This window comes from Schistocerca americana, chromosome 1 (assembly GCF_021461395.2).
Source record: "Schistocerca americana isolate TAMUIC-IGC-003095 chromosome 1, iqSchAmer2.1, whole genome shotgun sequence".
Classification (NCBI taxonomy): domain Eukaryota; kingdom Metazoa; phylum Arthropoda; class Insecta; order Orthoptera; family Acrididae; genus Schistocerca; species Schistocerca americana.
Window position 1 is genome coordinate 835,759,049 of NC_060119.1, and position 27,690 is coordinate 835,786,738.

A 27,690-nucleotide genomic window follows, 5' to 3' on the forward strand; every position below is an offset into this window, starting at 1 on the left:
TTACGCCTGATGCAGTGTGCCCACTGGACTGGCAGTAAGTAGCATCAACAGGCTTTTGTGCTCACTGGTGTAGTGATCAGGTTCACAGAACAGTTCATTATTGAGCAAACAATTGGCGAGTTCTTATCCTAGCAGACACCTTAGTGATGCTTGTAAGAAGTGTGGTGGCATAGAAATTGGTACTTTTTAGATTAAGTGTCTGCTTTGAAACACACAACTGCCTTTTAGGAAGGACATGAATGATAAACCACAACATTTTAAAAATTTAAATTTTCCTACGATTTGTTTCAAGTTACAAGACTACCACTTAATATTAAACATAACTGCCTAATTGAATCAGTGATAAATATTTTATAATATGCTTTCCAAATTATTACTTTGTTTTAAAGATATTGTAGGTATGCTCCTCCATCTGCTAGAGCCGTCTGTAGTTCTTAACTGACATGTATAATACCAACAGCTCCTCGAAAATCACCACTTAATACACATGTTCTAAACAGGTTGCTACCATAAAACTTTCCTGGGGTGTTTATGTTATCTCCCTGAAGTCATTTGCTCCTCTTCATGATGTCAGTGAGTTTACTATTTGCTTGCTCTACACTTCATTACGATTTTCATACAGTGGCTGCCACTGTCAATTTATTTTTCATCCATCCAACCTCTTCAGTTTATCTGTCAATATTGTCATCCTACTTTACCCAGAGTGTCAATTGTTCCCTAATAGTTTTATACCAAAACTGTTGATACTGGCATTCTTACTCCTACTGATTGTGCAATCACAGTTAATGTAAAAATCTATTATATCTTTTAATTCAGTATGTTAAATTTAATACATTTTATACTTTAATACACTGCAAATTAAATATATTTAACATTTTGACTGCTGCACTCACAGTGGTGGTGGATATTTCACCACCAGTCCAGGACAAGTCATTGCATTAGATCTGAGGCTCTGCTGTGGCCACCGGCAGGCCTCATGACAGTCAACATGTTGATTAGTATCTTCATAAAAATTGATTCTATTGTGCTGTTTCTCATTTTCATGAAGGTTGAACAACTGCCACAGCCGAATGAAGTTCGTCCACAATAGATCATGAACTGGCCACTTATGTCTACCATGCAGGTCACACACACACACACACACACACACACACACACACACACACACACTAAGAAAATGAACTTCCAGACAAGATTCTGCTACTTGTTTTGTTTCTTAACATAACTTCTCTTAAAATTATGTTTTGCTGTAAAAAGTTTGAAGAAAAAATGTTCTGAGGTTAATCAATTCTGTTGAGCAAACTTTAATATTGTTAAAATATATCTAAATATTTAACAGGAAAAGGTTTATTGCATATTGCATTCGGTAATAACAAAAAGTTTGAGTTAGCTGTCTTCTTGAAAACTGTCATTAACTCCACACTTCTCCTCTATTGCTATTTCACCAGTCCCTTTTCTTCAGTTTGTGAATATAGTCGTTCTACCTTATCCAGAGTCTTCCTCATGTTGTGGTGCCTTGCATTGCACCACTGCATATCTACAGGCTGAGCAGTAAATGAGGAAAATATTTCATACAAAATGCCACACATTGAGATACAAACAAATTCATTTTCCCCATGTTCCTATGTCCCTAAATGGCAATGCAATTAAATGTTGCAAGATTTAGAAATGTGAAACACACTTTTGGGTGTTCCTGTGCACCGACATAGGCCAAGGGGAAAGACCAGCAACACTGCACAACATGTGAACATTGTACATAGTTGACGCCACTGATTAGAAGGCAAGGAATGCAGCAGGCCAATGCGAGCAGTGACAGTGTCCACATCTATCTTGTTCTGTTTTTGCCAGTCGGTATTATGTATTGTCGCCAGATGGTATAGGGAAAGGGAACTGAGGAGGAACTGCATTACTGTATATACATATTTTATTATTTGGTTTTTGTGCCCTGGATTTAGTCTTCAGAAAGGAGTACAAAGAATCAGAATACAAAATATAACCACTCAATTAAGTCACCTAGTAATCCAAATGAATACAATTGTACAAATCTAAATTAACATAGAAACACATGACCAGAAGCTTCAGTGACATTTCGTAACTATTGTTCAAAATGACAACCACAGAGAGGGGGAGGGAGGGAGGGGGGGGGCGGAGAGAGAGAGAGAGAGAGAGAGAGAGAGAGAGAGAGAGAGTGTCTTTGCAGACAGGATCGCTGAACATGATTTATCATGTCTGTATCGCTCCGCACATCATCACAGGCATGTTGTTCTCTGTGCCAACAGTTGACATCAACAAGCCCTCCTCCATAAATCACTCATTTCAGACAGCTCCACAAAAATAAATCCAGTGGATTAAGGTCTGGTGATCTAGTTGGCCAAGTTACAGGGCTTCCAAGACCAATCCATTTGGAAATGGAGAAACTGTCAATGAAGCATCACGCTGTGCTACTGAAGTGAGCAGGGGCTCCTTTATGCATGTACCACAGGTATATACAAGAGGCCAAACTAATATCTTACAACACTGCAGGTACCCCTCTCCTGTCACCTCAGTGGTAGCGAATGTGGCCCTACGATACGCTGATTGAGAATACTCACCCATTATTGACATAGCATCATTGTTGGACCATTGTACCACTGTGCTGTGTGGGTTTTCTTCTGCCCACTCGTGCCAATTATGCGAATTCACTATACCCTCCTCCATGAACTGGGCTTCGTCATTTAACAGTATTGTTTGTGAAAAACGCTGGTCATGCCTCTGACGCTGTAACATAATTTTGCAGAAATCCTGCCTCTGCTGATAGTCTCCCGGCAACAAGGCTTGTACCTCATAAACACAAAAGGGACGGTAATGGTTTCTAAGCAGTACTCACATAACAATAGATTGTGACATTCTTACTGCAGTGACGAGAGACTGGCGTTTATTCTTTGGTTCTCCATAACAGTTTGTAACAAATTCTGTCATCTACACTGTACATCACTGGTTGGCCCCAGCCAATAAATCCTGGAGGTGCTACACATGCAACAAATTCTGTCATCTACATTGTACATCAACAGTCAGCCCCAGCCACTAAATCCTGGAGGTGTTACACATGCAACGTACTCCTACTGCACCTATCCAATGAAAGATGTTTTTGAGGATCGAAGGTGCCAGTTAGGAAACCTCTCATGATTCAGTTGTCATGTAACATCAGCTCTTCCATCAGCAAGCCCATAAGTGAGGTGAATGTCACCATATTCCTCGGTTGTGAAACTTGCCATGGTAGTAATGTTGTGACAGGTGGCAACTATCAGCTAGAGTGAAAAGTGCAGTGCTGTTCTAAACATGTCATGTGCCATGGTTTTTCTTCCTCCATTGAGCACTTTTTCCATTTACAGAACAAATATTCCCTGACAGGATATTGTGCACTGTCACCACTGGCATTGTGTGGTTCATGAGTTCCGATACAATTCCCCCCTACGATGGGATTTTTTTTCTTTCTTTTATCTTTCAAACACTGGCAGATATAAATACACTCACTAATCTGTCATGTGTTGCATCTGTGGGTGAATAACATGTTGTCACTGTGGGGTATGTCAGTTTCTCGTAAAAGGTTAACTATTTCTTTTGTCTTATATACACAATACATCAAGAACACCAAACCTATCAACTGTCCGTCAGTTTCTATGCGTAGCAGCATGTGGTCCTTACAATATTTTTTCTCACTTATGACTCATTCTGTATATGCCTTCTGGCACAATGCATTGCCCATACTAGTTTACTCCATTTCTTTTTGTTCACAATGTTGAATTTCAAATTAATTATATATGTGGTTACCTGCCAACAGACTTGCCACAATGGTAACATCGGTGCTTGTTATATCACCGAAGTTAAGTACTGTCAGGCTTGGCTGGCACTTGGATGGGTCACTGTCCAGGTCTGCTGAGGGCTGTTGGCAGGTGGGGTGCAACCAGCCATTGTGAGGCCAATTGAGGAGCTACTTGGCTGAGATGTAGTGACACTGGTCACAAAAATTTACAACAGCTGGGAGAGCGGTGTGCTGACCGCATTCCCCTCCGTATCTGCATCTGGTGACCACTTAGCACTGAGGATGACACAGCAGCCAGTCAGTACTGTTGGGCCTTCAAGGCCTGTTTGGCAGTTTTTTTTTTTGTTACCTAGAAGACTGACAGTAAAATTTTGAAGCTTTGTCAAAGAAATCTGTTAATGCGAGTGTGTACATACACTCTCCCTATCCTCTCTCCACACACACACACACACACACACACACACACACACACACACACACACTCTCTCTCTCTCTCTCTCTCTCTCTCTCTCTCTCTCTCTCTCGTTTGCTGTCAGTCTTGTCTTCATTTTTATTTCATAGCTATTACATTCATAGAAGAATCTTCTCCTAATTTAAAACTGCCCTGTCAAATCATCATATATTAGAGATGCTCTTTCATTAGCACCAGAGTAAGACACCTCTTTCAGAGCCGTGTTCACCTCTGACTCACTTTCTACAAAGTTATAACCAGTAGAGAACATTCTATCACACATTTATGCATTAGATTTCAAAGAAACTAATTTTTTCAGGTGCAACTCATCAATTATCCAACCATTTTATTTCACTTTACTGCCCAATTTGCATCAGTCATTTTCATGTCCACATTTACACATGCTTGTATATGTTATTAGATGTTACCTGGTGCTATAATAAAGACCCAAACATCAGAATATTCCAAGACCATCTGCATCTCATCTGGTCATCAACCACTGTGATTGTCCCACTTTAGTCTCTTTCTACTAACTGTGATGGTGTGGTTGTATTTAATTATGAATCCAGAAATAGCTTCGTATACAGTAATGAGGCAAAGTTTTGTAGTGTGGTTAACAGTTAGTTGGGACGATGTTCTTTGTGGGAATATATGTACATGTACTTTTGAAAATGACCCAATGACTAGAACTGACCAAGTTCTCCAAGTGGGAATCAATGTTTCCTTTAATTGATTTATGGCACAAGTATGAAGAAAAGGGTCTAATTAGGTTTTCAGGGCATTTAATTTTTTTAAATTTAAGTTTAGTACTGTTAGTGTATGTATGCATAATCATTCATGGCTCCGGAATTTCAGTAACACATATTAAATTACTAATAAGTTGTCTTCAACCTATTTATCTTAAATCCACACCAGTCACTTCCTATGGAATGTTGGCTGTTGGCATTGTCTGTTTTAAAAGATATGAAGCTAGAATTTTATTACTAATTTCCACTATGTAACCATAGTGGTTTAATCTTTTTTAATGCAATTTCAGATTTTGATGCTAGCAACAACGCCAAAAAGAAAACTTGTCAAGAATATTTGTTGTTCTGTTAGTTTACACTACATTATTTGGTTGTTACAATACAATTAACTACTCCTGCTATTACTGTAAGAATATCAAGCAAGCTGAAGACATTTCTGTATGTTATACTCATTTCACCCTAGCTTCCAAGGTTTTTGAAGTTATTATGAAACAGAAAAAGGGTGGAGAGGTACACAATGACGAAAACATAAACACGGTATATTGCAACACAATGTATTATACAATCAACTGTTTGTGTTTAATATAAATCACACTAAACCTACTAAAACTGATTATTGAAAAAAATCACCGTCAGCATTTAGTAGTAGCAGGAAATTCCATGAATGTGTAAACACTGGCACAAATACACACGAAAAGTTATTAGCTTCACAAAATGTTCATCTGCAACAAGGGCATATTTCAAAGTGCTTCATTAACAAAAAATTATATGTATTTCCAGAAGGTAAAAAAATAAGCCTTTTCTTGATGCAGCTGAGACCATAAATGAGCTTAACAGTGTGAACTATAAATAGGAACACTCGCATAACAAGGTACATTTTTTAAGGCTGAGCACACTGTGATCATAAATAATGTGGTTAGTCTTTACTAATGATAGATTTAACATTTCTTGAAACCACCAAAAATGATTTTCTTGTTCATCAAAATGATTTGTTGCTATAGTTTTAAAGTGGTTCACTTCATAATTTCACTACATGTTGTCACTGCAAATGTGAAACATACTAATACGTTATAGCACTACCTCACTAAGTATTAAGAGCTCAACAGCTGAGATGAAAAGTATGTTCTCCTCATTTGCAGCAAAAGGCATTTTTATAATAAAATGTGAGCTATTGTACGTGTTCGTCCACTCATTCTGCTCAACGATTCCTCCTTGTGACGACGAAATGCATTTACCTAATTATCTAATTTATAATTTGAATTTTGATTATCTAGTTTATAGTCTCAGTATAGATTTAACAAATCTATTATAAGTGAAGAAACACTAAAGTATTTGTGAAAGGCAATTTATCGGTGCACAGACAAACTCACAACTTGAAAAAGGAAATGAGCGCTTCGACATGCTCCACTCAAGTTTTCTAATTTCTCTTCATTTTCATTACAGACTGACTTACTTGTGCTGATAATGAGATGCTTAGGTCACGCTCATGAAAATTTCAACAGTTCCTTCAGTGTTGATCTTTAACTACATAAGCTATTCTTTAACTGTGTAAGTACTGCAAACCTCTCATGATTAAAATCAAGCCTGTGAATTTGCCTGTGCTAGGTATTTCCATTCTACACACCTCACTACCTCAGAGAATGTCTTAACACTGTATTTCCATGACAAACCATTTTCACGGGCCTCTTGTAACGAGTTTTTGGCAATTATGCTCCCATCAGAACCAACAGATACTTATCACATTATTCCAACATTATCAAAATTAGACATATGAACTTCTTAAATAAACCTCTAAAATTCTGCTGCTAATCGGTAGTCATCCACTCCTCATCGTCATCGTCCTTTTTATCACTACCACCAGAACCACCATCAGTTTTCTTTCGTTTCTCATCACCTCCTGGCTGTTTCTTTTCCTCTTCCTTGGGTGCACGGCTCGTGCCTTGAGCTGATGACTCATCCTTGCTTATAGACGCCTTCTGTAATGCTTTCACGAACTCTTCCATATTACCCTGATTAGCAGCATCTACTGCCTCCGGGCCTACTTCAAATTGCTGCACAACAGGCCCAAGTTGTCCTGACTGTAATGCTGCACTGAACATACTAAGGGCCTGCAACAAGTAATTGTGAATGGGTTATTTCTGCCAGTTTCATTTCACACAAAAGCAGAAGTATGTTCACAAAAAATACACAAACAGAAGTATATTAACTGCTTGTTACTCAGAGTCAAAACCTTCATACTTCCTATGATGTAATATTACTGCAACTTATTTTCATTATATTATTTGTACAAAGATAAAGTAAAAATGCAACAGCCAACAAATGTGGCCGCACAAAATAGGATCGATCTAAGAGCTGTGAAGAGTTGGCTCACTAAGAACACTATCAAACACACTCACATCAAGCGATATACAAAAAACTGCTTAAAAAGGTTATAAAAGCAATGAGGGAAACTGTAAACATTAAAATTAATTAACAACTACAAAAATAAACAAAATTCTGTTCAAATGTTAAAACATTATTTTGAATTATTCACAACTATATCTAAATCCAAATGCTGATACAGACTCCTATCCAGAAAACAGACATTTAGTTGGATCAGGTCAGAGCAAGGCTATGACTGACTAAAATTGATAAAGTAACAGTAATCAACCAACGTGGCTTTGCTGTGCTGGTACTGAGAATGGCTGAAAGCAAGGGGAAACTACAGCCATAATTTTTCCCGAGGGCATGTAGCTTTACTGCATGGTGTCCTCTTGGGGTTAAATATTTGGAGGTAAAATAGTCCCCCATTCAGATCTCCGGGCGGGGAATACTCTGGAGGACGTTACCAGAAGAAAGAAATCTCACATTCTAAGTGTGGAATGTCAGATCTCTTAATAGGGCAGGTAGGTTAGAAAATTTAAAAAGGGAAATGGATAGGTGAAAGTTAGATATAGTGGGAATTAGTGAGTTTTGCTATTTGGGGAGAAAAGTAACTGCTGTTGGTCGAAGTAGAGAGGATATAAAATTTAGACTGGCTATGGCAAGGAAAGCGCTCTGAAGAAGAGAATTTTGTTAACTTCAAGTATAGATTTAAGTGTCATACCTCCATGTGATGAAACTTCATAGTTTATGAGTGGTGCTTTACATTATGTGCATACATATACCTAAAGAAAACTGCATCATACAGTTTTCGCTGCTGCAAGATCATAAGTAGTCTGCACTGGAACATAGTATCATCATAAGTAACTGAAAAATCTTCCCTTTAATAATTTGTTTACATCACTTAAAATTGTTCTGAGGCACAATTACACTTTAAAAGACATTGTCTCACGTCTTGTTTTGGTTGTAGGGCACCACCACCTCAAGGAAATTTCATCACTTGTGAAAACAAAAGGCGAAAGCTAATGTAAAACATGACCTAGCTGTCTGAAAATGAACGTGTCAGATCGAAACCAGTAACAGCTCTATTTAAATAAATAAATAGCATTATAAAAGTGGCTGGTTGCTGTTATCTTCTATGTATGAGTCAATCTGTATTTAATACTATTGTTTATTAACAGAGGAATCAATAACTTTATAAGGAAATAGGTTTCAATGGACAGCAGCAACCTGTGTTTCATTTCCAAATGTAATCATCTGAACTCTTCCAGCAATGGGTCACCAACCTCTTGAAATATTTCTATTGATACAATGAGATTTGTTCTAGCATTCTCTTGACATTTTCTTTATATGTCTTAGTACAGAGTAATATTTACTGTACTTCTATGATGTACATTTCTTCTACATGCTCAATGGATTCCACTTTACAATATAAGCAGCTCCTGCTGTTTCTGCTTCCAGAAATCTAGTATAGAGTTTGAACAGTCATTTGATTGTGCTTTGGATAAAAGCAAACAATAATGTTTTTTTTTTTTTTTTTTTTTTTAATAGAAGCTGCTGCCACGTGTGACATGTATACTGTAGTTAGACAGTACAAAACGATCTACAGCTGCTCAGATTCATCAGAAGTTGGACTTAGCATCTGGGCCTACTGTAATGAGTGAACAAAGGTGCCACACAAATATGTACATGACGAGAAGCGGAGCTTTAATGATGCGACCCACGTAACTCTTTCTTGTAATCCATTCTAAAAATACTGGAACTGTATGGAAACACCTGCACATGTGTCTTACAGTTTTATAACAAAGTTTACAATGTTTGCCACTCGCCGTAAAGTTGACATGCCAAGTTGCAGAAAGTCACAATGAAAAGACTTACGTATAAGCTTTCAGACAAATCCTTCGTCAGAAAAGAAAAAACACACACACACACACACACACACACACACACACACACACACACACACACAAAAGCAAGCACACCCCTTACACACACACAACCACTATCACCGGCCAGAATACAATTTGCATTAAATGGGAGCAAGAATCTGGAGTGGGCTGGGGAAGGGGAGGGATGCCAGGGTATGAGTGGGGGGAGAGGAATCAGTGCTGGCGGTGAAGTATCTAAGGACTGGTGGTGGTAAGATAGGGCTGCCAGGTGCAGCATCAGCAGGCTGTGGGAGAGGGACAGGGGAGGCGGTCGGAGAGAGGAGCAGATAAGGTAAAAATACTGATGGGTGCACCAGCTGGGGGCAGTGCACAAAGAGGATGAGGCGAACTGTGAGGATGTGACACGACAGAGGGAGTGGAAATGATTGGGTGGAGGGTGTGGGGACAGTAGGTTATTGTAGGTTGAGGCCAGGATGATTTCAGGAGTGGAGAATGTACTGTACACTTAACTCCTATCTGTGCAGTTCAGAAAAGCTGATGGTGGAGCGGAGAATTCAGATGGCCCGTTTAAATCAAACATGTTATATTCAGTTGCATGTTGTAGCACAGGACTCTTGGCTACATTTTGGTGCTGGTCGTTAATCTTAGTGGGCAGCTGGATAGTGGCCACGCCAATACAAAAATCTGTGCAATAATTTCAGCAGAGGCATTATATGACATGGCTGTGACAGGACTAGAATACGAAGAGCTGGGTGGGTGGACTGGCAGGTATTTCACCTCAGCCTCCCAAAGGGATATTACCCATACGGCAAGGTGGCGGGGTTGGGAGTGGTACAGGAATGGACTAAGTAGGGGAAGGAAGAATCTCTAGTACAATGTCCCTCATTTCAGGACATGATGATACATAAAGCCCCAACGAAGTATGTGATTTAAGTTTTTCCAGTTTGGAGTGCTACTGGATAACAGAGGCGGTGCTCATTTATAGCTGGTTCTTAGAGGTAGTGGGAGGATTGGGGCTGTGTGGGGATATAGCATAGGACATATGTTCATGGGTTAGGTCTCTGACAGTGTGTCTTAAGGCCTTTGTGAGACCTTCAGCATAGCTGTTTGCGTGGGATTTTTTGGTGTAGACAGGGTGACTTCTTTCAAAAAGCAGGCACTGTTGGTGGCTGGTGGGTTTAATGTGGACAGACGTGTGGATGAAGCAATCAGAGAGGTGGTGGTCAATGTCCAGGAAGGGGGCAAGATGGGATGAGGAGGACCAAGTGAAGTTGAGGGGAGAGATGGTGCTGAGGTTATGAAGGAATGAGGATAGGGTGTTCCGAGTCCAGATCATGCCTGTATCATTAATGAACCTGGACCAGACTAGGGGTTTAGGGTTTTGGGTGGCGAGGAAGGTTTCCTCTAGATGGCCCATAAACAGGTTGGGATTCAGGTGCATGGTTTATATGTAAATCTGCCCTTGAAAGGAGAAGTAGTAGCATGTTAGGATATAATTAGTAAGATACATGAGGAATGAGGAATGAGGTAGTGGATTTGGAGAGGAAGTGGTCAATAGCGGCAAGACCGTGAACATGAGGGATGTTGGTGCATAGGGAAGTGTGTCACCTCTGACCAGGAGATAAAGGGGGTGGGGATGATTAACAGTCTGTGCAGTGATACTTATCTGATGTAGGAGGCTACACTTTGGGCAACAGGTTGGAGGTGTTTGTCAACAAGGGCCCAAATCTACATCTACATCTACATCTATACTCCGCGAGCCACCTTACGGTGTGTGGCGGAGGGTACTTATTGTACCACTATCTGATCCCCCCTTCCCTGTTCCACTCACGAATTGTGCGTGGGAAGAACGACTGCTTGTAAGTCTCCGTATTTGCTCTAATTTCTCGGATCTTTTCGTTGTGATCATTACGCGAGATATATGTGGGCGGTAGTAATATGTTGCCCATCTCTTCCCGGAATGTGCTCTCTCGTAATTTCGATAATAAACCTCTCCGTATTGTGTAACGCCTTTCTTGAAGTGTCCGCCACTGGAGTTTGTTCAGCATCTCCGTAACGCTCTCGCGCTGACTAAATGTCCCCATGACGAATCGCGCTGCTTTTCGCTGGATCATGTCTATCTCTTCTATTAATCCAACCTGGTAAGGGTCCCATACTGATGAGCAATACTCAAGAATCGGACGAACAAGCGTTTTGTAAGCTACTTCTTTCGTCGATGAGTCACATTTTCTTAGAATTCTTCCTATGAATCTCAACCTGGCGCCTGCTTTTCCCACTATTTGTTTTATGTGATCATTCCACTTCAGATCGCTCCGGATAGTAACTCCTAAGTATTTTACGGTCGTTACCACTTCCAATGATTTACCACCTATGGCATAATCGTACTGGAATGGATTTCTGCCCCTATGTATGCGCATTATATTACATTTATCTACGTTTAGGGAAAGCTGCCAGCTGTCGCACCATGCATTAATCCTCTGCAGGTCCTCCTGGAGTACGTACGAGTCTTCTGATGTTGCTACTTTCTTGTAGACAACCGTGTCATCTGCAAATAGCCTCACGGAGCTACCGATGTTGTCAACTAAGTCATTTATGTATATTGTAAACAATAAAGGTCCTATCACGCTTGCCTGCGGTACTCCCGAAATTACCTCTACATCTGCAGATTTTGAACCGTTAAGAATGACATGTTGTGTTCTTTCTTCTAGGAAATCCTGAATCCAATCACAAACCTGGTCCGATATTCCGTAAGCTCGTATTTTTTTCACTAAACGTAAGTGCGGAACTGTATCAAATGCCTTCCTGAAGTCCAGGAATACGGCATCAATCTGCTCGCCAGTGTCTACGGCACTGTGAATTTCTTGGGCAAATAGGGCGAGCTGAGTTTCACATGATCTCTGTTTGCGGAATCCATGTTGGTTATGATGAAGGAGATTTGTATTATCTAAGAACGTCATAATACGAGAACACAAAACATGTTCCATTATTCTACAACAGATTGACGTAAGCGAAATAGGCCTATAATTATTCGCATCTGATTTATGACCCTTCTTGAAAATGGGAACGACCTGCGCTTTCTTCCAGTCGCTAGGTACTTTACGTTCTTCCAGCGATCTACGATAAATTGCTGATAGAAAGGGGGCAAGTTCTTTAGCATAATCACTGTAGAATCTTAAGGGTATCTCGTCTGGTCCGGATGCTTTTCCGCTACTAAGTGATAGCAGTTGTTTTTCAATTCCGATATCGTTTATTTCAATATTTTCCATTTTGGCGTCCGTGCGACGGCTGAAGTCAGGGACCGTGTTACGATTTTCCGCAGTGAAACAGTTTCGGAACACTGAATTCAGTATTTCTGCCTTTCTTCGGTCGTCCTCTGTTTCTGTGCCATCGTGGTCAACGAGTGACTGAATAGGGGATTTAGATCCGCTTACCGATTTTACATATGACCAAAACTTTTTAGGGTTCTTGTTTAGATTGTTTGCCAATGTTTTATGTTCGAATTCGTTGAATGCTTCTCTCATTGCTCTCTTTACGCTCTTTTTCGCTTCGTTCAGCTTTTCCTTATCAGCTATGATTCGACTACTCTTAAACCTATGATGAAGCTTTCTTTGTTTCCGTAGTACCTTTCGTACATGATTGTTATACCACGGTGGATCTTTCCCCTCGCTTTGGACCTTAGTCGGTACGAACTTATCTAAGGCGTACTGGACGATGTTTCTGAATTTTTTCCATTTTTGTTCCACATCCTCTTCCTCAGAAATGAATGTTTGATGGTGGTCACTCAGATATTCTGCGATTTGTGCCCTATCACTCTTGTTAAGCAAATATATTTTCCTTCCTTTCTTGGCATTTCTTATTACACTTGTAGTCATTGATGCAACCACTGACTTATGATCACTGATACCCTCTTCTACATTCACGGAGTCGAAAAGTTCCGGTCTATTTGTTGCTATGAGGTCTAAAACGTTAGCTTCACGAGTTGGTTCTCTAACTATCTGCTCGAAGTAATTCTCGGACAAGGCAGTCAGGATAATGTCACAAGAGTCTCTGTCCCTGGCTCCAGTTCTGATTGTGTGACTATCCCATTCTATACCTGGTAGATTGAAGTCTCCCCCTATTACAATAGTATGATCACGAAACTTCTTCACGACGTTCTGCAGGTTCTCTCTGAGGCGCTCAACTACTACGGTTGCTGATGCAGGTGGTCTATAGAAGCATCCGACCCACCTTTGATACTTAACTTAACCCAGATTATTTCACATTCGCATTCGCTAATAACTTCACTGGATATTATTGAATTCTTTACTGCTATAAATACTCCTCTACCATTGGCGTTTATCCTATCCTTGCGGTATATATTCCATTCTGTGTCTAGGATTTCGTTACTGTTCACTTCCGGTTTTAACCAGCTTTCCGTTCCTAATACTATATGCGCACTATTTCCTTCAATAAGAGATACTAATTCAGGAACCTTGCCCTGGATACTCCTGCAGTTTACCAATATTACGTTAACTTTTCCTGTTTTTGGTCTCTGAGGACGGACGTTCTTTATCAACGATGATAATGTCCTCTCTGGTAAGCCGTCAGGTATTTTATCGTTTCGCCCAAGGGGGGGGGTCCCTCTAACCTAAAAAACCCCCGTGTGCACGCCACACGTACTCTGCTACCGTAGTAGCTGCTTCCGGTGTGTAGTGTAGTGCACGCCTGACCTGTCTAGGGGGGCCCTACAGTTCTCCACCCAATAACGGAGGTCGATGAATTTGCAACCATTATAGTCGCAGAGTCGTCTGAGCCTCTGGTTTAGACCCTCCACACGGCTCCAAACCAGAGGACCGCGATCGACTCCGGGCACTATGCTGCAGATATTGAGCTCAGCTTGCACTCCGCGTGCGATGCTGGTTGTCTTCACCAAATCAGCCAGCCGCCGGAAGGAACCAAGGATGGCCTCAGAACCCAAGCGGCAGGCATCATTCGTTCCGACATGTGCTACTATCTGCAGCCGGTCACACCCAGTGCGTTCAATAGCTGCCGGAAGGGCCTCCTCCACATTACGGACGAGACCCCCCGGCAAGCACACCGAGTGCACACTGGCATTCTTCCCCGACCTACCCGCTATTTTCCTGAGGGGCTCCATAACCCGCCTAACGTTGGAGCTCCCTATAACTAATAGGCCCGCCTTCTGTGACTGTCGGGACCTTGCCGGAGAATCGGCCACTGGCCCAACAGGCGAGGCATCCTGTGGTGGCTCGGAAACGATGTCATCACCACTAGGAAGCACCCCGTACCTGTTGGAAAGGGGTAAGGCAGCTGCCACGCGGCCAGATCCCACCTTCGCCTTTCGGCCAGGCACGCGCGAGCCCACCACTGTCCGCCATTCACCCTGGAGTGATGGCTGACCGGTAAGATGCTCACTGCCGGAAGACGCAGCGACATCAGGGGTTCCATGTGATTCCAAGGCCACCAAAGTAGGCATAGGTCTCACCACAGTTGCCCCAACGCGCCTCGAGCTCGATGAGCCTAACAGACAAAGCCTCCACCTGCCCCCGAAGAGTGGCCAATTCTCCTTGCGTCCGCTCACAACAACCACAGTCCCTACACATGACTATGTTTACCCTACTCTATACGGTGACAAATTCCCAAGATAATCTTCTGATGAGCTACTCTGATAATCAAGGAACTCTCACTGAAATACGAGACGCGAAAACTACGCTAGGTTTTCCCAGAAAAACTATTTGAAAGCTAAGCGCAGCAAATAAGTACAAAAACGCTTTATACAAACAGTACTCGCTGCTGCTGGTGCTCTCGCTCTGGCTGTCACAAGACAACTGCTGATTCAAGTGACTAGTGGCTAACGGCCGCGAAAAAAACAGAAGACGGTTTTAGGGCGCTTTCTGTTCTAAACGATCAAGAAAACACTAAGAAATCTAACACGAAAACTACGTAAAGTTTTATCAAGAACTGTTAGTTACTATGCAGAGCAGATAAACACAAATAGAATCCCTTCCTTAGTGGAAGGTCGTAAACAAAATGCAAAATAAACGCTTTATACAAACAGTACTCGCTGCTGCTGGTGCTCTCGCTCTGGCTGTCACAAGACAACCTGCAGCTGACTCTGTTGGAAGTGTATCTCTTCGTTGCTTTATTGCTTATGCTCTGTTTCTTTGTCTTCTGTAAGCATAAATGTAAAATGATTGACAGGTAGCCCAAGACCACACAAACAAATTGTTTGTACTCACCATTCATGGAAATGATCACATCACAAAACATCTTTTAGTGGCAACACAATAAACAGCTACAATGGGGATTCCAGGAATGTTGGGTTTGTGGAGCATGCAGAAGGTGGGTATGTGAGGTGTCAATAGGAGTGAGGAGAAAAAATGGATTCAGAGGAGAGGTACTGGGAAGGTCCTAAGAATTTAAGCAGAGATTAGGGGTTCTGTTGGACTTCTGGGATGTGATCACGCTAGCACGAGTTTATAGAAGGTGGTGTCAAACAACTGGTGGGGGCCTTCTGTCAGGCAGTCACAGCAATTCATAAGCTTTGTCTGCAGATAGAGTGATTAGGTCAGCATCTGCTCTGAGGATGTTTATGGTTGTCCTTTCTTCTGCTGAAACAGTGTTCTTGGGAAAAAACCCGAGGAAGGATGGTGAGGCCAAGTTGGAGGTAAGAAATTCTTGGAAGGTGACTAGGGGGTGGTTGGGTTGGAGGATGGAGAGAATCATGGTTGGATGTGGGTATGAACTAGGAGAGGTTAGTTTCAATGCCGGAATTAGGTTGGCTTTTGTTGGAAGGATTGGTGGCAAAGATGTGTCCCCATTGCACGGATTGTGAGAAGTAGAGTAGGTTTTTGACAAGTCCAACACCAAAATTTTCTTTGCACTCACCATTTTTTTAGTTTATTTGTTACAAAAACATGAACACACCTTTGCGTATCCACTCCACTAAACCACCAAAACTATGGAATGACAAAATACATCTCACAGTCTCATTTTCAGTTATCCTGAAACAAATGGGCAGCAAAGAATTATGAATTAAAAGACTGTTGCTGTATTTTGTCTTTTCCAGGTGGAAGTTACATGTAGCAGATGCAAAAAGAAGGTGCACTCATGTTTTGTGATGTGATCATTTCCATGAATGGTGAGTACAAACAATTTGTTTGTGTGGTCTTGGGCTACCTGTCAATCATTTTATATTTATGCTTACAGAAGACAAAGAAACAGAGCATAAGCAATAAAGCAACGAAGAGATACACTTCCAACAGAGTCAGCTGCAGGTTATACAAAAAGCACAAAATGTATCTCATGTGTTGCTTTATGATTTAACTACCATATGCATGGCATATGCATAATAGTGAAATCTGTGTGTACACACTGTTTTATTGCAGTTTAGCAATGCTCCACTTGAGAAAGACCAAACACACAAAACTGCAATATAGCAGATTTTATTCATAAACAAGGACCGTGATGTCTTTCTAAATCTCTATGACTGAACAGAGATCTGACGAACTCTCCTCCCAAGAACATGTCCAGTGTGTACCACTGCACCACCTTATTCTGTGTCCTCAAACCTTGGTAACAATTATAGCTGGTAGGTATTGTGAAACCCTTGCCAAACTGACGTGTCATTTCAAATCAACAGAATATGTAATAGTAGTCTGGAACAGTCCTCCATGACACGGTGTGCCCACATACTGCTGGCAGTACGTTGCTTATGATACAGCATTCTCCTCAGAAACTTTTCAACGACCCATCCTGCAGTCCCAACCACGCATTCAGAAATCACTATTTGTTCTTGCATTTTAAACAACTGCTTGGCAGAAAATAATTTGAAGATGACAAACTCAAGACTGAAGCTGTAAATTTGTTCAATTCGTGGGTAGTGATGTTCTAAGCAGAACAGGTGAAACAAGTTTGTGCAGCATCATGAAAAGTGCTTAAAAACTGATGATAAAATCTCCCCCTCCCCTCCCCAAACACACACAACTGTAGCTGGCTGACCTGTGGCACAGAAACCAAAGTAATACAACAAAAGACACTAAGCATTTGCTTGCAGCTATGCACCCATAAAATCAATCAGTTACATGTGGGTTAGTCCCTTTCCCCAATTTTGTTTACTATTTTAAGTGTAGTTAGATTTTATTTTGAATTTTAGTCATTGTGCAAAAGCCATATGCAGACACTAACAATATTTTCAACAGTAACTGAAGCCTTATCAAAATATCACCATGAATTGTCTACCTTTGAACTACAATTTCACCTTTGTTGCTTTCAAAATTTGTTCATAATATTTTTAGGGATGCATACAAGATTGTTGAAGTTCCAGTAAAAAATCATTTTTCTGCAAGTGACAGATTGGGACAATTTTTGTGAAGTTACCATAAAAATGTGAGCAAGTTGCAGCTCTTCTGAGAGAAATTTTATCTTCTGCAAAGTAAAAGTTTAGGGGCAAACAAACCTACAGAAAGTCCAGAGCAAGCAGTATATATTACAGTTTGTCTTAGCACAACTGTCTATGAAGCATGCAAGTTCGTATTCTGAACATTTAACTTCTTTTTATAGAGGGATGCATGATGTTTACTACACTTAGCTTATGGCAGGGAAACCAATGAAAAGTGTTTCAATCTAACCTGGCACCTACTGATGCAAGGTGTTGAATCTGCACTGATCAGTTCAAATACACAAAGGCTCTTATCACACATTTTTTTGGTTGACATGTGGGTCAATATTAGCTTCTTACTGATTTGTTTCAGTGAGTTATGTTATCTGAATTAAATAGATGTCTGCCACAAATAACAAAAACCATTATTCACTGCACACAAATAATAATTATAATTATAATTATTACAATTATCATTGTTTATATTACTAAACCACTAGCCTGGAACCTGGTGCCAGTTGTGGATTGCCTGTGTAATGGCTTCCAGTGACAATAAAAATCCGAATTTCATTATTCTGCATAGTTACTGGCCAATTTTAAAAACTTAAAATACTGTCAATCTACTCATTAAGAAGCATAATCTCATTTTATAAAGTTTAACACAATACAATAAGTACTGTAGTGTCTACATGTTACTGATGGCTCACAAATACCCCCACTATTTTCACTGAGTATTTGACAATGAGAGCACTTAATGACTTCCAATGAACTTTATACACTATTCCAAACCTTTCCAAACTGCTTCTCACTGAAACCATCCACAAAATGATTAAATGAAAAAAGTTTATCACTTGCTAATTTTCAATGTTCATGCAGCCAAACTTCAGCACCAGATATTGCAAAATCACATAATTGTGTGAGACACAGTTCACGAGCTATAACATGAAACATTCAGATGCATGAAAAACTACCTTTTGCTTACAATGTTGTGCAAATTACCAAGGCTATATTCATCCAGTGTTCCATAATGAGAGCACTTAGTGACTTTCACCAAACTTTAGGCATAATTCTCAAAAGTCATGAATTTTTTCTCACTTACATGCTAAAAGTCAAATATTTAAAACATTAACTCATTTGTAAAGTGATCTGATAATCAATTCTTTAAAGAAACAGTAATTTGCTGCTGCTGCAACTATTTCAATTAATCACTGCACCAAGGCACAATAAACACTCCACTTGCTTTCGTAAGTAGCCAAATATTTTTTGCGATCCTTCTACAACAGCTCTTGAAGAAACAAGCTTTTTCCAGTTTTCCACTGGCACACAAGCACTACTGTTTTCTGCAGAATGCATTTTGTACAAACAAAACTGGCAATCATTTTGGTAGGATTTGGGTAATGTTAATTAAACAAAAAAAATCTGACCTTAATTTAGAGAACTTAGCTTTACAGGATGTTACAAACACAACAACATGTAAACATTACTTTAGGGAATACTAAACAAATTACACATTTAAGTCACCTGCTGGAACTGAGGTGATGCAAGGGTTGAACGAAGTTGTTCAGATGGAGGCACAGTAGATGAAGACTCTTCAACTGATGGCACATGCTGCAGTAATTCTGTCACCAATTCTGTATTTCTCAACAACGTCTGCAGGTTTTCAGATGTGATTGTCGATGCCAGATCCACTAAAGAAAACAAGACCATTGTTTGAAACATATCTACAAACATTTGATAAGTAACTAGAGAGGAAAATTTATCCTGGATTATTACCATCGATTAAGACTTTGTTTTATAATTTATGCCTAAATTTGATTTCGAACAGAGACTACAGAGAAATGTTCGAGCCAACTAATATGAAGCAAAATTATTCCTATGACATATGAACGTGCCAGTAGTCGCTTGCAGACAAGATTAATAACAGTAGGCAATGAAAATCAAAACTCTGACAAACTAGCGATACAATATTCCACATTTATTTTTCCCGAAGTTTCCAATATAATTCTTGTCATTAGTTTGAATTAAGTACTAACAAGTGTAGTAAAGTTATGAGCTTAGGAAACTCACTACTGTATGGTGCACTGCTAACATCTTAGATGAGACTCATGGACAGCCAGGCTGCTCCTGTTTCATTATGAATTTCCAGTTTCTATTATCACATTTCAGTATTCCAGTAAGTGCCTCAAGTACATTACTGTAACTAAAATAGTATTTCAGCTAAGAGGCACTGGATTCCTCTTTAGGAAGAACAGAGTTAAAAAGCCCAATCAGGTTACCTAGTTTTATGTTTTCTGTGGTTTCCTGAAATTGATGAAGGCAAATACCTGGATGGTTGCTCTGCAAATGACATAACTGATTTCCTTACCCACCTTTGTCTAATAAAAGCTTGTGCACAGTCTCTAATTACTTGAACAGGATGCTGAAACCATAACTTCCTATCCTCTTCCTGTATCTCATACCCACAAAATCGTGACATCTCATCAAAATCTCTTAATATCAAACATAAATTCCACAAATATTACTGTTACAATTCTTTATGAGCACTTGTATCCCCTTTTTGTACGTCAGGAAGAACATTCCCATTCTTGAACAGTGTAGGGGGATGGGACAGTTGTATGTTTAAATGTCCCAAGCTGCTAGGCCAGCAGTACCTTTGTCATCGAACAGGCAGGCTCTCTATTATCTACAGTGACACATACTGTAGATCAGAGTGAGCCTACTGCGCAAACCCCAGAGGAAGAAAACTGCAAGTTCTAATAATGTCAGCTAAGCTGAGGTAAGGACAAAAAGGAGAAAGGGAGACAGAGGAAGAAAAGCAAGCAAGGTGTCCCATCTAGTGGGCAGCCGGAAGCCCCTGAAAGAGTGTAACAAGAGGACATACATCCCCAGGCCCCACCACTTACCAGAGGTACCCTACTCAGAGACTGCCTTGGAAACACTAGCGACATGGACAGGGCAAGTGAAGCACAGAGAGACAAAAGATTAACAAGTCTAACAGGTCATGTGAGAGAGGGGAAGAAGAGTAAAAGAGCAGGTAGGGTGAGGACAGGACTGGATCACCAAGCCCAGAAGCTGCAGCCCGGTCTGAGCAGATGAAGTAACAGGGTATTCTGCCAACCCCTTGATGGACTGATATGGGGAAGTGGCTCTCCCTTGAAGAGAGTGGTGAAAGTCCATTTCACTAATAAAACTTATAAAACTCAGTCAGCCACTTGGGCATTATTTCTTAATGCCAGGGGAAGCAAGTCAGGGAGATTAAGAATCCACCGCAAAGCAGATAGGTTGGGACAGCCCAGAAAAATATGGACCTCTGTCACACGTGAGCCAGAACGAAGTAGAGTGGGTTCTCGTTACACAGGAGACGACCACGATGTGGAGCCAGCAAAAGACAGCAGAGTCCTTGAGAGAGGCCTGCATGGAGGACCTCCGCAGATTCGTAGCCTCCTTTATCCCCCAGTTAGTTTGGCGAAGTTAGAGTGGGTGATTCCGCATTCCAGGCACTAAAACTTGATGGCGTAATACCAATTGGAGATCAGTTTCTGGAATATGGATCTCACGTCTGTTTACTGGCACCCAGTTTGACTAGTCTATCAGTGAGTTCATTACCTGGGATCCCAACTTGGCCCACGGTTCAAACAAATGTCATTGAGCGTCCACATAAGTCAAGTGCATACAGGGAATCCTGGGTAGCACTGACCAAGCGATGGCAAAGGCAGCACTGGTCAAGAGCTTGAAAACTGCCCAAGGAGTCATTGCAGATGAGAAAGGATCCACCAGTGCCACTACCGAATGCTCAAGAGCATAAGAGATGGCTAGCAACCCTGCAGTGAAAACACTACAGCCATTTGGCAAGGACAGCAGTTCAGTATGTCCCGTATGTGTATAAGCCAAGCCTCCGTGACCAGCAAACATCGAGCCATCAGTGTAGATTACTTCTGAACCTTGGGATGAGCCAAGGATGGAGAAAAATTGACAGTGGAGGGCCTCAGGATGGGCAGTCTTTTGGACCTTGTGATAGGTCAAGATGAAACTGTGGCCAAGGAATGCACCATGGAGGTGTACGAGCAGTGTTGGGAACAATAAAATGGAAACAATAGATTCAGTGGTTGCTGGGAAACAACTGACTTACTTGGTTGCAGCTCTACCGATCAGTTGAATTATTCATTCCCTCTTTTGACTGAAACCAGTCTATGGGAGAAACCAAATGGAAACAAGCAAATCGGCTGGTTGAAGCTTTACTTATCACTTTGATTATTACACATTCATTTCCTTTTGAGTGAAACTAGTCGCTGGGAGCAACGAATGAAACAAGTCAACACAATCCTGTGGCATTTCGCTAACTGACTTAGATATTCATTCTTTCTTTCTTTCCAAGTGAAACCAACCAGTCTTTTTAGCTGTATCTGAGTGTCCAACATGTTCCATGTCAGCATCCTGCTGCTGCAGGCACAAGGTAGTGGCCAATCGCTGCTAGTGCAGGTCCTAGTAGTGCTGTGCTCACACTGGCCACTGCGCTACCTTCTCGCACTAGCTGCATCCCTGGCCCTGGCAGCAGCAGGAGGAGGCGGCGGCAGCTGCTATGGTGAGAGCACCACACGCCCACTTCAAATGACCATCACCACCACAGAAAATGGTGAAAGTATGGGAGTGAAATCACTCAAACCCAGAGACTGAGTCAAAACATTCATATAACTGAGGTTACCAACACATACTTGTCTCTGTCGGTTGTCTCATATTGAATAAAACAACTTGAATCAGGCATGTGAGTGAAAACATTCATGTAACAATCACATTCGAAGGAGACTTGTGTCAATCAGTTGTCTTGCATTGAGTGAAACCACTTAAACCCGATGAGTGAGTGGAAACATTCATACAGCTGACATGGTCGCAGAGTCTAGTTTCGTTTGACTGAAAAACCAACTAAAGCAAAAAGCAATTGACTGAGCAGTTGACTGCTGAAAACAGGAATTGTGTACAGGATTGGGCCCAGAGGAGAAATGGAAGATGAAACAACTGAAGTTCAGAGAGGATTCAGATTGCAAATGATAATCCCTAATCAACGCCACCATTGTGAGAGACGAATTACTGTGTTTGGAAAGGGGAGATGGTAGTTTGGATGCTTAGGGGAGCTGCAAACATGAGTATCATAATGAACATGCTGTTGTTGGCACCTGATCCACAATGAAAGGACCACAGCCTTCACAAGTACACTGTTCACATGGCTGTTTCAAAAAGCTCCTGACGCAAGTTGAATCCCATAGTTGTGTATCAATCCAGTACCCGCAATGCTGAGGGTGATGCTGAACTGTATGCCAGACTCCCATAACCTAGACAGGACTGTATCAGGGCTTTTTACAGCTGCAGAGGGGTAGTGCAATCTGCACCCCAGCTAGTGTTACTCAGTCATTGAAGTGTATTAAGGTGCAACCAGCACTTTCACTTAATCTGACGGGGATGAGGAATCTCCACACTGAAAATCGAAGACCAGTCCTAAAAAGCAAGAAGCCTCCACCACATTGAGTAGCTGATCATTAATTTAAGGTTCTGGTTGTGGGTGCATGGTACAAGACTGACATAGGTGACCGATGTGAGTCCTGTCGGCGCAAAATCTAAAGCCAAGGGTGAGGAATGATGGCTGCGCCTTCCACATGGTGCCTTGCAGTCCACCTTCAGCAACGCCTACACTAGAGGAGCAATAGTAAAGACAGAAGTTCTTAGCATACATGGAGGGTGATACTGAGAACCCCACAGCTGCTGCTGGGCCGTTTAAGACTACTGGAAAAAGAAGGATACTCAGTACAGAGCCCTGCAGCACCCCATTCTCTTGGATATTGAGGGGTACTTGGGAAGCACAAACTCAAACCCAGAACGTACACTGTGACAGGACGTTCTGGATGAAAATCTGAAGTGGACCCCAGAGACCCCACTTGGTACGGGAGCGAAGGTATGGCGTCACCATGTGGTGTCATAAGACTTTTTCAGGTAGGAGAAGACCGGTATAAGGTGTTGACATCAGTCAAAAGCTGTTCAGATGGCAGACTCCAGGTAAACCAGATTATCAGTAGAGGAATGGCCTTGGCAAGAACCACCCTGGGACGGAGTCACAAGATCTGAAGACTCAAGGAGCAACACAGCTACTGGCTCACCATGCGTTCAAGCAACTTACAGAGACCACTGGTGAGACTTATTGGGCGATAATTGTCCATCTGTAGAAGATGCTTACCTGATTTCAGCGCTGGGACAATGACATGATGGGAACTCACCCTAACTCCAGGTGCTGTTAAAGATGGCAAGGATACGACGCTGGCAATCCACTGGTAGGTGCTTGATCATTTCGTTGTGGATGCAGTCTGGCCCTGGAGCTGTGTCAGGGCAGTGGACTAGGACACACAAATTCCCACACACTGAGTGGAGCATTGTATGGTTCCAGGTGGCGTGTAGTAAAAGGTAACTGCTTTCACTCCAACTGTTGTTTTGGGACACTAAAAGCAGGCTCATAATTCTCAGATGCTGAGCTATGAGCATGGTACACAGCAAAACGTTCAGTGACAGCATCTGGGACAGTGTAGACAGTGCCAGTCAATGTAATACAAGGTACACCTGCAGGTGTTTTGCATCCATAGAGATGGATGATCTTAGCCCAAACCTATGAAGAAGATGTACATTGTCCAATTGTTGACATGTACTACTCTCAGCATTCTCGCTTCCATTGTTTTAGTAGGTGGTGCACTGGAGCCCCTAGTTGCTCCATTGATGGGTGCTGTTTGTGGCGCTGAATAGCCCGCCTACAATCTCTAATAGCCTCTGCGATTCTACCACGACACTGTCTTTATCGGAGCAGACACGAGGAACAGAGGACCGCTATATCATCTGCCGAAAGAATGGCTATAGTTATGTTCTGCACAGCCTCTTTGATATCTGCATGTGGCAGGGAGCCAAGGTTGACAGCAGAAGTGAAAGCATTCCAGTCAGCACTGTTGAGAGCCCGTCTGAGCATGCAGCCAAAGGAGTGACACTGAGGGAGGGGCAGGAAGATTAGGAAGTTGTCAGTACCACAAAGGTCATCATGGACTCTTCAGCACATAGATGGGAGAACACAAGGGCTACAGATGGAAAGGTCAGTGGCCTGTAAGGTTCTCTGCACCACACTGAATTGCATGGTGTATCAGTACTAACTAGAGGCAAAGGTCAAGTTGTGCCAGTAAATTTTTCAAGTCCTTCCAACATTAGGAAAGGTATAGGGAGCTGAGAAACCAATGCAAACAGTATATTCTGAGACACTTCACCATCTGGAGGAAGGTAAACAATGCAAATGGCATTGTGGCACAGCCACAGCCTCCAAAGGTGTTTAAGAGACATGAGTGTAGACATACGAGCATACTCTGGCTGACACCCTGTCACAGGAAGCATGAATCTTATAATATACCCAGTATCCACAAAGGGCTGTGGTCTGCATTGCCCGAAACACAGTATCCTGAAGGGCAATGCAGAATGCAGGTGAAGTGCACAAAAGATATCCTGGCTCAACCAGGTAGCGGAAAAACTGCTACAATTCCACTAGAGAATAATGTTGCTGTACAATGAGGCCACAAAGGGATCTACGGGGCAGGTTATGCCTTAGGGTCATATGCTGCAACTGAGATGTTATGATATCAATGTACATAGGTTCCTAGTTCCGTTGTCGGGGTGACTCGGGGTCTCAGGGGCTGCCAGAATCCCCACCTTGACCACAGGAGTGGAACGGGTGGTATCTGGTGGCATGGGGGCCACCGGAATGTCCTATCCCTTGGAGGTCTTTTTCTTGTCTTTCCTCTCCTCAGAGGTTTTTGATGATTGCTAGGGTTTCTCTGAATCAGTTTCAGGTAAAGATGGTGATTGCAAAGCCCTGCTACCAGCAGCCTGTGGCCCCTTTAGCCACTGGCTAGGCCAGGTTTTAGACCAGTGGAAAGCTTGGAAGAAAGTGTCCCAATGGACCCGTCCATGCTGAAAGATGCCACACAAAGGGGATTTGTCACCGACAGGGAAGTGGGGACCAAATGTCCTTGGTGGTTGGGAAGTCATTGATCCCTAAAAGTAGCCAAGGGGGAAGTTGCAAGAGGGGAGCTCCCAACCATCATGGGAGTAGGCATAGTTAAGCCACCCTGGGGGCCCACTGTAGGTGCAACAGGCAGGAGTACATTGCCAAAGGTGAGACACAGTTAACTGTAGCGTATGATATTGTTTGATATACTGGGTGCAACTGCTCGTATTACTTCTTGGCACCTTGATAACTGGGTTTTTCCAGAGTCTTGTATTATGGTATTTTATTTTCTCTCTGGAAAAACAGTCTAATCTGTTGAGCAGGGAGAATGGTGCTTTCCACGGTTGACAAATGGAGGGAGGTGCACACAGGGAGCAATAGCATGCAGCTGTTCTCCACAATCTCTACAGATGGGGCTAGTGTTGCAATGTGAAGACGTGTTCAGATTTCAAGCACTTAAAGCACAACACGGTGAAGGGGGGGGGGGGGGGGGGCTGAGCACATGGTTTCACATCGCATCAGTATATCAACACCTTTACCTTTTCAGGCAATGAATTGCCCTCAACGGCCAAGATGAAAGCACTGGTAGCAACCCTATTGTTCTTTGGCCTCCTATGTACACGATGGACAAAGTGTATACCCTGTCATCCTAAGTTGGCATGTAGCTCATCATCAGATTGTAAGAGCATGTCTGTGAAAAATGATGTACTGGACTAAATTTAGACTGTTATGGGGAGTGACAGTCACCAGTATGCCCCAGCTTGTCAGAAGTGAGCAGTGCCCATGACTGGACACGGGATGCTGTTTTGATCAAAATTGTCCCACTTTTCATTTCAGAGATGGCTGTCACTTTCCCAATCTTGTCTTCGAAGTTCTCCACAAAGAAAAGTAATTACCATCAGTCCTTGTACGAACCAAGTATTGTTCTGCTTGCCACTTGGTCCTATGTTCCTATCACAGCTTAGCCACAAAAGGGTCATGTCTCTATGCACTGATAGAGGACTGTCCTTTCACAGACACTGATGAGGCCATATGGCCATCGGCAGGAGACAACTTCATCCACTTCATTTCAGGTTGATCTGTCATGTGCCACCAACTCCGAATGGGGGCTCTCGCATGGGTGCCACCCAGTCTCAGCAACAGCTACCGGGCCAGTAATCCGTTGCTCAGAGTCCCCATGCCCCAGTCACGATGGGCACATACTCCTTGGCATACAGAGTTTTCAGTTTAAGCACCAACAGTGTGATCCCTGCGTGGTCATGGGGCTTCCATACTGCAGGTACTTTATGACCCTTTACAAAAACTGAACTCCTCCTGAATAGGCCATGAAGGTCCAATGGTACTGATTGGTCGCCATGTCATCCTCAGCCCGTAGGCATCACTGGATGCGGATATGGACATGTTGTGAGCACACCGCTCTCCAGGCCATACGTTAGTTTCAGAGACCAGAGCCACTACTTCTCAATCAAGTAGTTCCACAGTTTGCCTCACAAGGGCTGAGTGCACCCCACTTGCCAACAGCGCTAGCAGACCGGATGGTCACCCATCCAAGTGCTGCCCAGCCTGACAGCGCTTAACTTCGGTAATCTGATGGGAACTGGTGTTACCACTGCGGCAAGGTCATTGGCCTGACCCTTTACAAACGAGCAGAATTACTTTTGGTTCTGTGAGAGATATTTCAATAATTTCTGTTATAGTTGTCATTAAAGGCTCCAAGCACTGTCCTCTTGACAGTCCAACTCATTTCATTTAGCTTTTATCCATAGCTTATGCTTTGTTTTACACCTATTATGCATTACACTATTTTCCTTCAGAAGTTTCTTTCGAGTGACTATATTCCATGGTGGGTCCGTCCTGTCAAACTATTCTTACCAGGCATATTTCTTTCAATTGTCTTGTTACCTATTCTCGTAAACTAGTTCTACATACTCTACACAAAAATGTTTTTGGTTCATCTTTGACACCACTTATCTAGCTTACCAAAAATTTATATCTTCCTACTTGTTTAAGCTGTGCTTTGTACTATATTCGTCATATTGCTACA

General features: G+C 42.1%; 1 protein-coding gene across 3 annotated transcripts in view; it reads right to left on the minus strand.

The window, feature by feature from the left end:
- Positions 1–1,916: 1,916 nt before the first annotated feature.
- Positions 1,917–27,690, minus strand: part of LOC124613169 (proteasomal ubiquitin receptor ADRM1-B) — a 113,820-nt gene continuing 88,046 nt past the window's right edge. For all 3 annotated transcript variants that reach the window (XM_047141811.1, XM_047141819.1, XM_047141801.1), the window contains 2 exons: positions 19,148–19,314; positions 1,917–7,107 (listed from right to left, as the gene is read on the minus strand). In XM_047141811.1, the coding sequence (XP_046997767.1) occupies positions 6,805–7,107; positions 19,148–19,314 (470 nt within the window). In that variant the 3' untranslated portion in view covers positions 1,917–6,804. The remainder of the gene's footprint in view (positions 7,108–19,147; positions 19,315–27,690) is intronic.